We start from the raw sequence: 19,320 nt of genomic DNA on the forward strand, positions 1-19,320 counted from the left end.
ATACTATTCAGCCATAAAAAAGAACAAAATAATGCCATTTGCAGCAACATGGTTGCAACTAGAGATTATCATACTAAGTGAAGTAAGTCAGAAAGAGAAAGACAAATACCATATGATATCACTTATATGTGGAATCTAAAATATGATACAAATGAACCTGTCTATGAAACAGAAACAGACTTACGGACATAGAGAACAGACTTGTGGTTGCCAGTGGGGAGGGGGTTGGGGGAGGGATGGAGTGAGAGTTTGGGGTTAGCAGATGTCAGCTATTATATATCGAATGCATAAACAACAAGGCCCTACTGTATAGCCCAGAGAACTATATTCAGTATCCTATGATAAACCATAATGGAAAAGAAAAAATATATATATATATATAAAAGAATTGTATATATATGTATAACTGAATCGCTTTGCTGTACAGCAGAAATTAATACAACATTGTAAATAAAGTATACTTCAATAAAGAGTAATAAAATAAAACAAAATAAACCCCATTACGGTTCCCTTGGATTCTTCTCCTTGGTCTCCAAACATGTTCATTCCCTCTCTCCTAAAGTCAAAGGAAAGAAAAGTTGCCTTTGCCCTCCATTCCCCCATTCTAAGGTCGTGACTTCTTCTTACCATCTCCATTGAACTTCCCTAAGTAATAGACTGGTCACAGAAAGAAAGGAAATTGAACTTGAGGGAAGAGAAAGTAAGTAGCAGAGTAGAAGGCATATTTTTACATTCTAGGTTTGGGAAAAATAAAGTAACATGAGTTGAAATACATATTGATCTTGAGGGCATTTCTTTCCATTAAGAAGAAGAAAGCTGAGCTATGGGAAGGGAAACTGCTGAGCCAGTCACTGGGGCCCTGGAAGGGAGTCACCCTGGGCTAAACTAAAACTAAATAAACCACAGCTTTGAGGAGGGAGGGTTGACAAAGCCCATAAATGTCAAGATTGCCCAGATTTGTTTCTAAACCTTTTGTCTTTTCACTTTACTCCCTTCATCAGCTATCAAATATACTATTTGGCTTTACCTATTACCTGAATTATGTCCTAAATTCTTTTCCAAGCTGCAATCCTTCATTCTCAACTGCTCACCAGATGTCTAAGCCAAGAGAGGCCATCATCAGCTCAAACTCAACATTTTCCAACCAAACTTCTCAGTTTCTACTGCAAGCCAATCATGACTTCTGACTTCCCTATTTTTGTTTAACACACTGCTACTCCTGCAAGCCTAAAAGCTCAGTGTTACGTTTGATTCAGTAAATAGGATCTATTGACAAGTCCTATATTCATTCTCCCCAAAATCCCTTGAATATAGCTTTCCATGTTTGTTGCTAGTTCCCTTGTGCCTGGAAAACAAGAATAGTCTATAAGCATCTTTGGTCTTCCTTTACTCTACTTCCTCTTACATTCTTTTGGCAGGCTATGTTTTCTAAAGTGCATTTCTAAACATATCATTCCTCAGCTCAAAAAACATCAATGGCTCATTTGTAATCCACTCTGAGAAAGTTGATGTAGGCAATGAGCCTCCATGGATGCAAAAGCTATTAGGTGACAGGTTTTGGGAAAGCAGGCCAATACCACTGACCTGCCAATCAACCAAATATTTTATGCCTCTTGGTATGATGAAATAAGAAGCATATTACACCTTTATAAGAGACTCTTTCTGAACATTGAACCAGAACCTAATCAAACCTCTAAATAGAACTTGCAAAAGATATTTACAAGAAAAACAGAAGATAAGAGAATAAGTTCAAAAGCACCATAAGGAAGTCAGACCAATCCTGAATGCGGGGCATTCTAATAAATAGGCTGAATGCCCTGAAAAAACTGATGACATGAAAACATAAAAAGAGGAGGAAGATGACTATAGAATAAAAGAGACTGAAGAGTTATAGTAATTAAATTCCAAGTGTGGGCTTTACATCTTGATTCAAACCATCTATAGAGACATTTTTGAGATAATTGGGGAAATTTGAATACGGACTGGGTATGATGATATTTAAAGAGTTATTATTAATTTTATTAGATTCAATAATGAAGTGATGGATATGTTACAGAAAGGTCTTATCAGTTAGAGATTCATATTTCAGTATTTGCAGATGCAATGACATGATATCTAGGTTTTGCTTTTAAATACATCATCAAAAAAACAAAGCAAAACAAAATAAACGAGAGGAAGGGATTCATGAAACAAGATTAGTCTTGGATAATTCTTGAAGCTGGTTGAGGGGTCTAGGGCAGTTTATGACACTACTTTCTCTTCCTTTTAAATAAGCTTGAGAATTCCCCAAAGAAATAGTTATATAATTAAAAATTTAGTTTAGATCACCCTTCTGATCCCTACCAAATAAAGTGTTAGCTTCTGCTTGTGTCCAAAGTCCTCTATTGTCTCATTTTATTTTATTTATTTATTCTTTATTTTTTTAAAAACTCTTTATTGGAGTACAATTGCTTTACAATGGTGTGTTAGTTTCTGCTTTATAACAAAGTGAATCAGCTATACATATACATACATCCCCATATCCCCTCCCTCTTGGGTCTCCCTCCCACCCTCCCTATCCCACCCCTCTAGGTGGACACAAAGCACTGAGCTGATCTCCCTGTGCTATATGGCTGCTTCCCACTAGCTATCTACTTTACATTTGGTAGTGTATATATGTCCATGCCACTCTCTCACTTCGTCCCAGCTTACCCTTCCCCCTCCCCGTGTCCTCAAGTCCATTCTCTACGTCTGCATCTTTATTCCAAAGTCCTCTATTATCTGCTTCTAACTTTCCTTTTCTGCTTTATCCCCCATGCCACCTCTCCCTCTATTCCCTTAAGGATCCTCTCCACCAGTCAGCCTTGAATACCAGCTGTTGTCAGAATGCCCCTCACTCTCCTCACTTTCTGTACCTTTGCTTATGCCATTCTTTCTGCTGAATAAACATCATCAGTTATCGTTTTGCTTAGAATAACGATAGCACAACTTTCTTGAAACTTCTTACCTGGCAGTCTGAGCTATGGAGCTACTTGGAAAAAAACACAGTAGGAATCTGAGCTTCTGAAAGAAACATTAGTCCTTGCAGTAAAAGTCTCATCTTTGCCTCCTCTACAATCCCACTATCATTATTGCCAGTCATTGATGGCTTATCTCAGTGACCTCTCTTCCCTGAGCTTTACCTGACCCTCTTTTGGATATGTTCCTTCCCTAGTTTTGAACTCCTAAAGCACTTGTAACTCTTTTATAAAACTTAGCTCGTGCTCACTAGGTATAAGACGTATGCTTCATGCTAAACTACCAGGGCCCTTGAGGGCAGGAAGAGATCAATATGTAAGAGAGGGAAATGTAACAAATGCTAACTTTGGAGGCTTTAATGTATACAAACATAGGACCTTTGGCAGGTCAATTAACCTCTCTGAGCCTCAGTTTCTGCATCTGTAAGATGGAACAAACAATATTTAGCTCATACGGGAGTAGTAGGAAGTAATTAAAAGAACATACGGTCTTCTGTAAATAGTATTTCCCTTCCCCTCCTCTCTTACTAATTCAAATGTGTAGTTTTGTACCTCATACATGGTAAGTATCCAATAAATATATTAGCAGATTTCTTGCAACAGAGGTTTCTAACAGGACATCAGGGCCAAAAGTAATATTCTCTGAATAGCCTGTTGACAATCAGAAAGTCACAGATAACTGTATGTCCAACACGCTTCCAATGAATGCTTATAAGGATATGTTTGACTTCAGCTAGAAATTGTGCCTTTCAAGGTCACTACCATTTCTCATTTGTGGACTCATGACTAGTTCCAGAAGAGTTAACAGCAAAAGGAATAAACAACTTTGCACAGTCTCTTGAAGACGAAATGAACTCTGTTCAATGAAAGATTTTCTTTTTTTCTCACATCTCAAACATGGGCAGATAGTTTTGGCTGTCTTCTCCCTCCTGCCTGTGACTCCAAGCTTTTAGAAAGAGTATATATTTTCTCTCTCCCCACACTTTCAATACTGAGTCACTTCAGCCATTGTTTAAACTAGGTTTAAATGAGGTCTATCCAAAAGAAAGAAGATAGAATAAAACGTTTCTGGAGCGATCTTTCTACCTATTATCTAATAGCATTCTTCCATTGTAATCTCTAAACGATCCAAAGAATATATTTTGTATGAAAAATATCATATCAATTGAAATATGACTGGAGATATTTAGAGAGAAAATAACTTTAGCCTATTAAGAATTCTCATAGGATATCAAAATTATCAAAGAAATCCATAAAAACATATGTGAGAAATTACATGTGCATATATAATAAACTTGAAAAAATTTATAAATAAAATTTTTAAAGTTTGAAACACTTCAAACTGAATTACTTTTAATTCACTGAAGAAAATATTTCTTTTTTTAAAAAACTTTTTATTGTAGTTAATTTACAATATTATATTAGTTTCAGGTGTACAACATATAAATTCAATATGTTTATAGATTATACTCCATTTAAAGTTATTACAAAATAATGGCTATAGAGAAATAAAGGTTTGTCGTTTAAGCCACCCAGTCTATGGCGTTTTGTTGTAGCATCCTGAGCTAAGACACACATGTACTGATGAGTACTGTGCTGAGCTATCAAGGGGGACTCTCTGCGGACCTTCTGAGCTCTCTCCATGTGGCTCTTTGCTCTCTCACCTGCCTCACAAATTCCAGCTGCCTTGACCTCCTCAAGGGTCAGAGACCACTCTGTTTAGGTGCTCCTTGCTGTGCTACAGCTGAGAAATTCTCTCCAGACAGTAGGTTTGGGTAATCTTAGGGTTCACCTTGTTTGTTTTCCTTCTCTGTGCTGCCTGTTGCCCAATGCCTTAACACTATTGTTTTACATATTTTTTTCTAGGAGCAGAAGTCTTACAGTATGTTAGTAAACTAAGTTTATACTGTAGATTCAATGTTCCAATATCTAGTAGGGAAAGTCTTCCCTCATTTTTCTTTTTATTTCAAAACATTCTTGGCCACTTGGCTCCCTTACTCTTTCATATGAATTGTAAAGCCAGCTTACTAAATTCCTTTAAAAAGTCCTCTTGGGTTTTGGATTTGGATTGAATTAAATTTATATAGTATTATGAGATACAACTGATATTCTTACATTTGCATACGCCTTGCCCTTGGATGGGGAAAATTAATATCATAAAATACTATGAAGAACAATATTTCTAACTAAAACTTTTCGATACCTTTAGAAAGAATTAGACACATAAATGTTTGTTTTAGATACAGAATATATACAATAAGTATATCTAACAGTGATAATCATTTTTCATGAATTTCTTAATTTTAAGTTTAAACTACTTATCCTAAACCTCTATCTTTTGAGGCCATTATTCTGTTGGATGTTTATCCAGAAGAAGTATCACTATAACGGTAATACATCTTCATGGCTCTGTCTCAGTGTGAACGCTTATGTGAGAAGGTATGTATGTAGGTGTTTAGATTTAATAATAACACTTATATGTGCCATACCCTGTTCCAAGTGCTTCATTAAATCATGTATTAAGTCAAACTAACCATCTTTATTTTACACTGAAAAACTGAAGGAAAAAAATAACTTGTCCAAAGTCAGGCAGCTTGTAAGTTGCAGACCAGGCTGTAAACCCAGGTGTCTTTCCATGGAGCCCATCTCCTTAACCGTATCCAATGTATTCCATATGCTCCTTATAAAGTGGATTGTTGGGACTTCCCTGGTGTTTCAGTGGTTAAGAATCCGCCTTCCAGGGCAGGGGACGTGAGTTCGATCCCTGGTTGGGGAACTAAGATTCCCACATGCCGCAGGGCAACTAAGCCTGAGCATCACAACTAGAGAAGCCCACGTGCTGCAACAAAGACCCAGCCAGCCAAAATAAAAAAAAATAAAATAAAATTTAAAAAGTGGACTGTTAAAGCTGATATTTTCAGTTCTTTCAGTCATTTCATCATCAAATGAATATAAAATTTTAGCTTTAAATCTAAATTATTAAATATATACATTTATTCAACAAAACATTATTGTGCTTTTTCTATATATCAACACTGTATTAAAAAGTTGAGATATAAAAATGAGTAAGTTTGGGGAATGATAACAGCTTCTATGTATGCAAATCAATGTCAGATTAATTATTCATGAAAGGCTTTGTGTTACTCACCTTTATTCAGATAGAATTAAAAGGAATATATTTGGTAAAGAACAAAGCATAAAGTTGGCAAGAGAAGTTCTTCAATTAATTTCAGTAGGAAAGAATTCTAAGGTAAAATTAAACTTTGGGATAATGTTACACCAATTCAATACACAAATGACCATGTAAAAATAAAGAGATATGGTTATAGTAAAATAAATAAGCTGTTGTATTGTATGTACGCTTAATGGTATAAGCTATTTGGAGTACAATGGAGCCTTTCATATCACGTTAACCATTTACTTGACAAAATACCACAAAAACTAAAACATTAAGACTTTTATAATCATTCTCTTTATCATATAACCACCACATAAAGTACAGATAATGGGGCATGATAATACTTTATCAGGTCTAACATGATTTATCCAGAATAGACTACATTACTAATTTAATATGACAGTTCTATTACGTAGTGAGTAAAATAAAGACTCTCTGTACACACACACACACACACACACACGAGCACACGCACATGTACACGCACGCACGCACGCATGCATACAGTCACAGACACCTGCATTTTAAATTTCTTGGAGAATGTATATGTCCTCCCCCTGCTCCCAAGTCAGGTTATATGGATCTGACAAAGGCTGGAACACAAACATGAAATATGGGAATTGCTAAAGTGTTAGGTTAGAAGGAGCATAATATATAATTAAAAACATATGAATGGAAAGCTAAATACTGTCCCTAAATATAGTACTTTTTTTCAGGAATAATTCCTTACAAGGCACACACAGCTTTATTTTGTAAATTTTAGTAAAACGCTGTGAAATGGCAATGACAACATCAGAACAACAACAACAACAAAAAGTAAAAAGGGATTTGGGGAAAAAAGGCAAAGTGACATCTTCCATTTCTTTTCAAGTGCATCTGAACAAGTACAAATGGGAGGCACACGCCTCCATGTGCAGTTGTCTGGTGGTATTTGCTTGTGGTTTTCTCTTGCATTTTTTTCTCACTGAGTAATACAGAATTACACCATGCAAGCAACTTTAGTCCTCCAAATTCCTAAGGGAACTATATCTCCTTTATGTTCACATGCAACTCCAAAGGGGAGTTATGAGGAGGGCTTTAAAATTCTAAAAATTTTATGCAAAAGAAGCGCCCTTGGTATAGAAGGAGTACCAATCATTAATATAATGGTACCAATCATTAATATAATGGTTTCACTATTGAATATACTGATGGAGTTATTTGGGGTGAAGAGAAGGCCAATATATTTTATAAAGTGTGCAAGATAGAATCCTGAGCAGGTTTTTTTTTTTTAAAATACAACTAGTTCCTACAATTTGTATTAAATTATTAGTGGGAGAATATTATTGCTTAAGCAATGTGGTGTTACAACCACCATGAACTACTTTCTATAGCTGTCTTGATTGTTAAAAATCAAACCCAAGCTTTGAACTCTACAGATAAATTATTACAAAATAAAGTAATACATCATAAGTATAGTCCTGGGCTAATGCTATTTGTTTATTTTCACCAAAGATTAAATATCAACATGAATAAACTACTATCATGAAAGGAAACGAAGGCATCCAAACCATGTGGGTGTGAGATATTAACATTAATACCTGTTCAGAAAAATCTCAGAACTTAGAAACCTCAGGCCAGTTTTACATGGTATTATTGATGACTCATGGTATTATTGACTGAGCATTTAGAATTATGAAAAGCTGATAGTTTTCTCTCCTCCTCAGCTTCCTTTTCCTTAAGCTCTTGTATATACCATTTGAAACTCAATAAGATTTCTTGAACTTCTACTACATACAAGGAACTATGGTGTTGTGGAGGATAGTAAAGATTGAAGAAAGCATAGATCCCATTCTTGAAGATCATAAAAGCTAGTAATAAAGAGAGAAAAGATGTTTATAAATAACTCCGATACAATAGAAAGAGGAAAAGGGAGGGAGGGAATTAATGTTTACTGAGTGCCTGTCATGTACTAAACTGTATTAGAAGTTATACATGTGTTATTTCAATCCTCACACCCTTTGTTGGGATAAGACATGATCATCTCTGCTTTATAGATGGGGGAAATGAGACTCAGAGTGATTGAGTAACTTGTCCAAGATCACAGAGCTTCTAAGTGGAAGAGCCAGGGTTTGATTTATGAGTTGTCTGGCTTTGCTGTCTATGCCCCCTCTGTTTTAAGTGTAAAGTAATATAAAAAGGTGTACAGATAAAATGCTGTGGGGATTCAGCAAAAGGAAGAAATTACATTCAGCTAAGGTAGAGTAACGACATCTTGATGGAAGAAGTAACATGCAAGTATGAAGGGTTATCATATTTGGATGTGTGGAAACTAAGTGTATCTGGGGGCTAGGAGAGAAGCAGTTCTGGAGAAAAGACTGGTTTAAGAAAAGACAAATGAAGGAAAACATATTTGAAGGGAAAAAAGTAAATGTTTTGATTCAGTTTGGATGAAGCGTTGTGCAAACTGACATCCAGAAAGAAATTTAATGAAAAATCAGTGGGAGATAGTGCTGGAAAAACAAGACAAATCAAAGGATTTGAATGTCAGGTAAGGAACTAAATGGTAGTCATATTGAGATTCAAAGTTTGGGAGTCAGAACAATGACATAATCAGAACCGTGATAGAAAAAGACATACATAGGTTGATATTGGTTGATGCTACACTCAGTCCCAACCCTTGATGTCTCCACTATACAGACAGGAAAAAGCTAAATGTTCACTTTCTTGACTCAGCTCCCTTGCAGCAGTGATTGGCCAGGCAACAGGCATGTGTTCACAGTGGGCAGAATGGCAATGGAGAAGTCATGGTCAAGAGAAATAGAAATGGAGAGTCCCTGTCAGGTAGGCAGTGAGCTAGAGGCAGCTAACTGTTTGGTCAGCCATTAACAAGGCTGCACAGAGCGTGCACACCATGACTGTAATACCCGGCAGTAGAGAGGAAAGGAAAAGGAGGACCTGGGATGAAGACGGTAATGGAGAAAGGGAGTGTAGGCACGAGGAACCAGGAAAGGACTCAGTCATCAGAAGAGGGGTGCCTAGATCTGGGCAGAAACCCCATTATTAGAACAAAGGCATGGCACCAGGACTACACTTAGAGCAATGGCATTGATGCTGGGTCACCTGCATGTTGGAAAAAGGCCTCCTTAAATGCCTCATGTCCAAGGTCCCAAGGAAACCTGGGGATGAACCAGATGTACAGACACAGAGCAGGTCTTGCACATGTGGTTAAAGTCATCCCTGGAATGGTGGGTCTGCAGAATTGACAGAACTTTGACACTCTACTTGACTATTAATATTAAAAGAACAGAGACTGAGTCTGTCTTGTTCACAATTTCACAGCCTTACCATTTGTGCCTCGTACCTAATAGAGGCAAAATAGATACTTGAGTTATTGAAATGAATTATGTTAATATGAATTTATGAAAAAAGTATCAGGGTGACTTTCATGTCAATAGATTAATTTTGCCCCACCCCCTGAATAATTCCCATTACCTCTAGGTTGAAATACAAATGTTCATCTGTCTTTTTTTCTAATTTCTTTCCCTTCTTTCTTCTCTTCCTTACTCTCTGTTGCCATTTGTTCTTTTTTCTCTTTCTACCCAATCATTTTTTCAAGTCTCTGTGACATTATTTACTCTAACCCATCCCTTTTCCTCTCCAAGAATTTGGTTTCCTCTGATTCAGTGGGTTCACAGCAATATTCTCCCCATTCATTCCCCTGCCTCTTTTCCCATCTTAACCACAGCTGCTAGAACTGTCTTTTTTTCTTTCTAATATCCTTTCACCATCTCATTTCCATCATCAAGAACCATTTTCTCACCCATTTAGGTAAACACATAGATTTACCTCTCTTCCTTAGGGCCTATTTTCGTATTCAATTTCATACTGTCACTGTAACAGTGTTCACTGCTATTCAGCTTTCTAGTCCTCGCAATTTTTTAGCAATTTAAGCTAAGTCCAGCCAAGCTGTCTTCAATTTTAGGAAGATGATCAGAACTCCTTGATTATAAGACATATTCCCTTTTTCCCACTGGTCTGCAAAATAAAACCCTATTAATCTGGAAGTCCTTACTAAATGATGTGTGATATCGAAGAAGCAGAATTGAGTTTCACTGTCTAAGAGTTTTGCATCATATAACAATGTGAATAAGATGAGGTGGTGATGTTCAACCTATGCAAGAAAACACTCATTGACATAAACATTTGCATACGAATAACAAGCAGAACAAAGTTAACCAATCATCTGGTACTAAATGAGAACTTCATTAAGAATTCTCTAGTTTAAAATCTAAAATTGGAAGTTTCTTCTGAAAAATACTATAATGATGTAGGGATGAGAGGTAGGTCAGACTTTTCCTTGGGGACATAGCAACAAAACTCTGCCTATTTTTCATGGCATAGAAAGACAGTGTGAGAGTATCTCTTGTCTTCTCATTTCCCTTCATACCTATCCTTCCTGAATCCATTGCTTTCCTTTTGCAGTGACACAAGGAAGGCATTTTGGAAGAAATGATCATGTGACTTGAGTGTCCACTAAAAGCAAAATTGTAGCCAAAATGAAGGAAAACCAGAGCAGATCACCTTTTGAAAATGCCAGTCCTATCCTCCTTCAAAATTTCCCAAATTTTCAATTATAGGCAGTTAGGTAGACTATTTTTCTGAAGAGCCACAGTAAATATAAGACTTGCGGGCTTCCCTGGTGGCACAGTGGTTGAGAGTCCGCCTGCCGATGCAGGCCACACGGGTTCGTGCCCCGGTCCAGGAAGATCCCACATGCCGCGGAGCGGCTGGGCCCGTGAGCCATGGCCGCTGAGCCTGCGCATCCGGAGGCTGTGCTCCGCAACGGGGGAGGCCACAGCGGTGAGAGGCCCGCGTATCGCAAAAAAAAAAAAAAAAAAAAAAAAGCCTTGCTGTGAAGGTATTCTGAAGTGCCATGATGTACTTTCAAATCTTAGCTACAGTGATCCATCCATAGGTGTTCCTCGTTCTGACCATTCTTGGCTTCCTGTGCTGGTTTATCATCTTTCTTCTGCTCATTCACTGTGGCTGTGTAGTCAAGATTTATCACGACCATGTCCTTCCTTTTACAGTTATCCTCTTTAAAGTCTCATTACTTAATATGCTTTTAATGCTGTTTTTTGTCCAGTTTTCCGTCTTTATATCCATATCAGAGTTTTCCATTTCCATAGGACACTTGCACTTGGATGTTGTAGCAGATGTAGGTGCCAACACACACCACTGCCCCCCTCCAAGACGGTGCTAGAATAAATGTCCCGTATGTTCCTACTGCTTTCTGCATCCTCGAGTAGCTGGAGTGTGCTGTACCTTCTGGGGCAGGCCAGAAGTTCCAGGGAGTTAACACCCAGGCACGACTCTTACCAATGAAGGATGGGAGATCAGTGCATAAATGCATCAATTTCCCTACCCTCAGTGGGGAGATTCTGAGGCAAGCTCTACACTGTTTCTCCCAGGTTCCTCATATGTTTTATATATGAGTATATTTTATATTTATATATATATATATATATTCTTATAGGTTCACACACACAGATATATATAGATATGTATATATACAAAATAAGAAGGGATTAAAAATACATATCTCTTAGATCTAGATCTAGGATAATAATACTTTCAGGGCTATTGTAGCATTAAATAAAATAAAGCATGCAAAGCCCCTTTTACGTTGTCTTCATCTCATTGTCATGCAGCAGTTTCAAATTTAGGGAATAAACTACAACTTTCTTTTGTGGGTTTTTTTCCCTCCAATAATTAGCTTGAGATAACTTAGAATATAAGAGTGAAAATTATAAATAGAGTATTCTCTGATGTGAATATAAATTAATTACTTTTCAAGATATTTCTCATGAGTAGTGTGAAAAGGACTGTTCTCCTGAAGGCATTTTTGTTTATTTCGTTGGACATCCTTAAATTCAGAGCTCATAAAAACTATAAATAATATTATCATGGTCTAGTATGAGAATTAGCACACGATAGACAATTTATGATATTGATTAACAAAGATATCATGAAAATCATTTATTTACGAAATAATCTAGGACAGAAATAACATTCAGTATATCGAGGGGAAAGAGACGTAAAGGGAACTCAATAAATAACTATGTTATTTACAGGTATTATAGTGTTAAAGGTGAAACATTAATAATGGCATTTCCTTCTCTCTAGATTCCTACTGAGTGCAATAAGTGAGATTGTTGTTTTTTACTGACTCTTCATTTCTGACAACTCCCTTCTTTTGTACTTTCATCTTTTTACACATTCCTCCCCTCCCTGATATTTCCTCATTTTCTTCATTATGATTTAGGGCCGAAAGACTGTCTGTTGAGTGCATTCACATTTAATTATAAACCATATCTTCAGCAGTTAGTTTATATTGAACTGTAGAATGAATTCAATATCTGTCTATAATGAATCAAAAGTAGCTGGTGGGATCACAATCTAAATAATCAGTCTGTGTTTATTTACATTAATAGTAATGATTAATCAGTACTTTACGCAAACAAGTTCATACCCGACATCTACTACGAAATCATTTTATCTTACATGAAAGTCCTGTGGCACTGTCTCAGATCAGTTAAGAGTTTTGCTTTATATGATAGTACATTGTTAAACTTGCCATCTGGTCCAACAGCTGATGTGGCTCGTACAACCCTTAAGAGGCCCTGAAGCTTTACTCCTGGGAAATATTTGGTCTACTGTGTGGTGTCATGATTACTGGTTCATAACTTTTTTATATCCTTTGAAAAGAATTGCAGAAAAACCTCCACGCTGGGAAAATCCTAATTGAAATTGATTTGTTAGAAGAAGAAGAGTTCACTTACCTCAGGACCAGGCTGACCCTGAAATTGAAAAGAAGAAAAAAAGAAAAAGGATTATAAAATTGTTTCTTAAGTGAATAGTTTCAGTAGCAAAATTTAAACTAGTTCTGAATATCTTTTCAAAATATTTCTGAAGATAATACCTAACTACTGACAAATCTCATTTGTGATTTTAAAAAAGTTATGTCATATCTTAATATTTGCACTCTATGCTATTTATCTAAAATCTTGATATTATGGTCATTTTGTGTAATTCCAAAATGACTCAAGAGTTTTAGTATGCTCTAGAATTAAAATAGAGAAAGAGAAGGCAAAAGGTGAAATACGTTTCACATTATAATAATGAGTGGGTTACATAAAGGGAAGGTCTTCTAGCACAGACTATTTTTATGAGCTGCATATTCGGAGATGGCACAAAGTGAAGAAAAAAGAGGCAGATATTTTAATTTTAGTTTTAGAATTCACTGACACTTTAAATTTCTCATTGTTTCAATAATATTTTACGTCAATTAAAAAAAATAAACATCTATCTTTTGCTCTGCATAACCTAGCCTAAGGGCATTTTTAAGCAGATATGAGAGGTCTTTGGCTCAATTAAAGTGCATCATAACTCTTCATACAATCAATAGATTATGTAACCTCTGGTCAATCGGATTTACTTTGAATGTTACTTTTTTGTTGCTTAAGCTGATAAAAATTTCCAAGCAGCATAACTGCCAATGCTTTTCACTAAAGGAAAATCACCTGTGAATAAAAGTATTGATTACATATCACCTTCTTAAAATCTGCAGTTGGGTTTTGTGTAAGATGAGATGAAAGAGAAAGTTCACACCGAGTTAGGGAATCTTAAAAAATAAATGATGTATAATCTCATTCTATCAGCTGTATGCCACTGGGTATTACACAAAAAAGCATGGACCTAATCCAACTCCCAGAGAAGACTCTCTTTCTCTCTCAGTCCCTCTCCAGGCTTGGAATTTCTCTAGGTACTTGCCTTCTTACTGACTGGGGATAAAACAGATGATTTCCAAGAGCTTTGTCTGAAAATGTGGTTGGCTAGATTTTATCTGATCAAACCAGGAAGGGGAGCTACACCAAGTTACTGTGGACATTACTCACCCCACTCCTGACTCTTTAGTGATGGAGACGGAGAAAGAAAATACCATTCATTCACTCCTTACTGAGTCCCAGGCAACTCTGGATATGTTACTCTGTTTATTCCTTATGACTGCCTTGCATTTTATAAATGAAGAAACTGAAGCTCATAGAAATAAGCTAAAAATCACACAGCCTGTAGTTGGAAAAGCCAGAATTTAAACCCAAAGCTGATTCCAAAGTTCATACCAGGCCATTTTGCCTTTCACCCTGGAAGTTTAAACTCACAGCTATATGCAGATTTGCTCAGATCAACAGTGGTCCCAGGGCACTCTTTGCGTGAGTGGATACTAAACTTCCCAGCCACTCCTGGGCTGCCACAGTGTGAATCTCTGCTTCCAGATGCAGACCTAGGACCAGCAGGCACCCAGCCTCTCAACTGACACCTGTACAGAAACCAGGCCAGCAAAGCTTCTTGAGGGGGCTTCCCTGGTGGCGCAGTTGTTAAGAATCCGCCTGCCAATGAAGGGGACACAGGTTTCAAGCCCTGGTCTGGGAAGATCCCACATGCTGCAGAGCAACTAACCCCGTGCACCACAACTACTGAGCCTGCGCTCTAGGGCCCATGAGCCACAACTACTGAGCCTGTGCACCTAGAGTCCGTGCTCCGCAACAAGAGAAGCTACAGCAGTGAGAAGCCCGCGCACCGCAACAAAGAGTAGCCCCCGCTCACCGCAACTAGAGAAAGCCCATGTGCAGCAACGAAGACCCAATGCAGCCAACAATAAATTAAAAAAAAAAGCTTCTTGAGGGCAACAGACAGCCCTAACATCAGCTCTAAACATGGAGAACCTACAAGTGCAGGACTGTTCACCTCCATGTAAATATGGATCTTCCCAGATCCATGTAATGGATGAAATTACAGTATGTGCTCACTCGCACTTGCATTCTCACTCTCTCTCTGGATACTTTGAGCTTCTGATCTTTCCAAACTTTGAACCTAATGCAAACTCAGAAATGTGAACATGCATCTTTTTAAGAACCTCAGAATACATTACGTGTCTTAGGTTATTTTTGTTTTTTGGGTTTTTTTGTAAAAACTAAAACATAGGATTCTCTAAAATCAGAAAGAATTTCTTCAAAGGAATATATTTTAGCACCGTTGCTGAGATTTTTTTATTCCTATGGTTGTTTTACAAATTATAGGCTTTTCCTGTCTGCCTTTAAAAAGTGGCATTTCTGCCATTACACTGAACAAATGATTTTAGCACAATGTGTGTATAAATTTGTATGTTATTATATACAAATATACGTTGTATTATGAATTTTATGTTAATGATAGTGAGAACAAATAGTAAATGACAGTGAGATTAAAAAGTTGACTTTTACATAGGCGTTGGAAAGTGTGTAGCACCAGGGAACTCAGATTACCTTAACATGTGATACGAATTTCAGGTGTGTTTGGTGTGTGTACATGTATGTGTGTATGTGTAGGGTGGAGAACGTGAAAAAGAGAGATGGAAGTGGGTTGCTAGAGAGGCTTTGCAGAAAAACGATGCATACAACATGGCAAATCTGGCAACGCTCCCTAAAATGTGGATTACACAATGTAAGACTTACAAATCGTACACTAGATTCCAGGACTGCCTACACCAAGTCTTCTCACTGCATGTGATATAACAAACTATTCACTAGGAGACACCCAGAATACCTGTAAGAAAACAGTCTAGCAGCTGGAGTCTTGTAGTCATGGTAGTAGAGCCATCTGGCCAAATGAGTGAAGTGATGGAGGAGTGGTTTCAGTGGGTGTAGAAGTGTTAGCTTCCCCCGCAGGAGAGCAGAGCATAGAGGGAGAGTAGACAAGAGCCCAAGAAGAGCATCTCAGCAACTCCCTGGTGACTGAGGGCTGTGATACATTTACTTTACTGTGATACATTTTAAATAAAATTGCCTTCACTTACAGAAACTTGATTAGTATTGTTCATGCAACTCTAAAAGGTGCTACCTCTGCTTCAAGGTAATTAGAAAGAAATCACTTCAATAACTTAGAAACTCACCGTTAAGAAATTCAACCTTTACTACCACTTTTAGTACCCTCAGATTCAGATTTATCTCATTGTCTTGAATCAAAAAAAAAAATACTTCAAAATAATAACGTCTATGATTTTGCATTTTGGAACCCTGCCTGTCTAAAAAGATCATTTGACAATGATTACCATAACTTTATTGTCTCTTGAAATTCTCAAATTCACATATTCAGATGTCAAGCTTATTTTTCTTTTCAGAAGAAAATAACACCTGAAGTAAGCACCCAGGTAAAGCTTTAGAATGACATCACAGGAACTTTGAGTGGCAATGGGATTATTCTGGTGGCAGAGGTTCTGAGGACCAACAGGAATCCTACCATGGAACCATCTCAATGGGATCACTTAACCTTTCAAGAGTCGCAGTTTGACCTAAAGTCTGTGCCAGTAAATAGAACAGATGTACTCTACACTTGCAGCCAGGAAGCAGGAATTTTGCTCATCCTCGCTTCACATTTAATTCCCAATACCCCAGTGCCCAAGTTATAAGGTGCTTCAGAAACAATCACTGAATTACTGAAAGGTGAGAATATTTTGACTGATCCAAAAATGGTTTACAATATTTTTAGAGAACCATTAGAAAGCTGACTATCCTTACATTACAGGGTTGTATTTCCAAAATGTAGCTTCTTAATCTCTTGGCTTCTGCTCACTGCAGAATAAACACTTCTATGTCAAAGAGGAAGTCTCCTCCCTCAGTGGAATCTTCTTCAGATAATAGAGATGGAACTAAGGCAGAAGCCTGCAGAGGCATCAGAGGAGGATTTAGATACCTACATATGTGCCTCAGAACAAAAAGCATGAGAGTGCTATCTTGAAGAAAAATCACTCCCTAGTTTGATTAAACCTCCACATCTAACTGAGAATGTTATATCAAATTACTTTGTAAATTATAAAATGCTCCACAATTATAGCATGGCAATTTAAAGTAGGCTATAAAACCAACACCAACAAGTCATTCAACTAACGCAAATTTAGATAAGAAGTGTCTATTAATTTTAAAAACAAATTAATATGCAAATGCTAAACTACAGAGGAAAGCAATTGAAGAAATAAAGCATTACAGTTTATGTGTGTTAATTAAAAAATGGCTTTGCAGGGGCTACCCTGGTGGCGCAGTGGTTGAGAGTCTGCCTGCCGATGCAGGGGACACGGGTTCGTGCCCCGGTCCAGGAAGATCCCACATGCCGCGGAGCGGCTGGGCCCGTGAATGGCCGCTGAGCCTGCGCGTCCGGAGCCTGTGCTCCGCAACGGGAGTGGCCACAACAGTGAGAGGCCAGCGTACCACAAAAAAAAAAAAAAAAAAAAAAATGGCTTTGCAAAGACTGCATAATCTCCCAACGTCTATAAGCTGCTCATGCTTCCAAAGACTCCTACGCGTTTGACTGAGACAAACGTTCATAATTTATATCGCCTGTTGTTACCCTACAGGATAGATATTAATAATTCTTATTATTAATATAATAAGAATTATGTGACCTTAGCCACGGTCACATAATATGACTTAGACTATTTCAATTTAAGGTTTTCTTTCGAGAAATACTTAATCCTTGGCGGTTTTAATTCTGGGAAGGAAAAGTCATATTCTACTCAAGAGGAAAATAAATAGCTATAGTTGCAAGCCTGGTGGATGTCTTTTTTTTAATTTGAAAGAGAAAGAGAGCGAGAGCAAACGTGGAGATGGTTTTGTGGGGTTCAATGTAAAGAAAACAAAACTTCATTCAAAACTTGGAAGATTTCTTCCATGATATTTGCCTTTTGTAAATAAATAACATGACTTATTTAAAGATTTACTCATATTTAAGCCAATTAAGTCCTTCCCACAATAATTTTAAAACATTATTATATTTTCTAACACCATACTATTTTTAGCTTTCTTATGATTAAATGTTCATAATGGGAACATAAGAAAAGTAAAGAATTTTATCATGTGCATTTTTTGTCATTAAAAATTTCACATACAGAGCATATGAAAGATAAAGACTCCATTTATGCATTAATTTACAATATTAAATTGTACTGGATGCCTAATATTCCACTGAGGTTGATTTTTGGTATTATAAACAGTGTTTACATATTTCTATATAAATATTTGACTATTATGATTATTCCTTATGATACAACATGGGTAATGCACTGTTATTCCAATTATAAACTTCATACATTTTATTTATTGATATTGTAGTATATAAAATACAGATTATATATATTTTCTAGGATATAATTCTACATGTGTATACATATGTATTTATTCAGACATATATTTGTAAATCTATGTATATGAAGAGAGAAAGAGAAAGAAAGAAAGAGAGAGAAGGAAGGAAGGGAGAAAGGAAACAGAAAGGGAGAGAGGGAGGAAGAGAGAAAAAATATATGAAAATAGTGGTTATCTCTGGGTGGTGGAATTATGAGTAATTATTTCTATCTTTAGAGTTTTCTAGACTTCACAAAATTTTACTAGCCTCATGTCTTGATTATAAAAATATTTATTAGCACGATACCTAATCCACTGCAGAAAACTTTTAAACAGAACCTTAAGTCAAATTTTTTCCATACTAGATTCATTCACTCAAAGATCTAGGTCAGTGATTTTGAATTCCATTTTCAAACTTTCTCCCAATTCAGGGTGTTTTTAGTTACTTGGAAGAATCTGAAAAATTCTTAAACTATTCTTTAAAATTCAATAAGTAAGGTTTTTAAATTCACCTTCTGTGTATGCCCCACATCATTTCTAGGAGTAGGGTTGGGGTAGAGACAGGGGCAGGAGAGTTTTAGAGTCAAGCACCACCTATAGTTTTAGAGTCAAGCATCCCCCATGTACACTAGGGATCCCTGCTCAATTGAGTTTGCTGGGAATCTTTGCAATTTTGCAGGGCAAAATATTTGGGTTTTGGGATTTAGCTGTATTATTTTATAAAGCCATTTAAAGCAGTGGTCCCCAACCTTTTTGGCACCAGGGACTGGTTTCGTGGAAGACAATTTTTCCACAGACCGGGGTGGGGGGATGGGTTTGGGATGACTCAAGTGCATTACATTTATTGTGCACTTTGTTTCTATTATTATTACATTGTAATATATAATGAAGTAATTATACAACTCACCATAATGCAGAATCAGTGGGAGCCCTGAGCTTGTATTCACTTGTC

At 36.9% G+C, this 19,320-nt stretch overlaps 1 protein-coding gene across 1 annotated transcript in view; it reads right to left on the bottom strand.

The window, feature by feature from the left end:
- COL25A1 (collagen type XXV alpha 1 chain) overlaps positions 1 to 19,320 on the bottom strand; it is a 453,889-nt gene that overhangs the window by 153,918 nt on the left and 280,651 nt on the right. The window contains exon 5 of the mRNA XM_027103483.1: positions 12,999 to 13,016. Coding sequence (XP_026959284.1) covers positions 12,999 to 13,016 — 18 coding nt within the window. The remainder of the gene's footprint in view (positions 1 to 12,998; positions 13,017 to 19,320) is intronic.

This window comes from Aethalodelphis obliquidens, unplaced genomic scaffold (assembly GCF_003676395.1).
Source record: "Aethalodelphis obliquidens isolate GAN/ISIS:26980383/991018 unplaced genomic scaffold, ASM367639v1 scaffold6, whole genome shotgun sequence".
NCBI classification, from domain to species: Eukaryota; Metazoa; Chordata; class Mammalia; order Artiodactyla; family Delphinidae; genus Aethalodelphis; species Aethalodelphis obliquidens.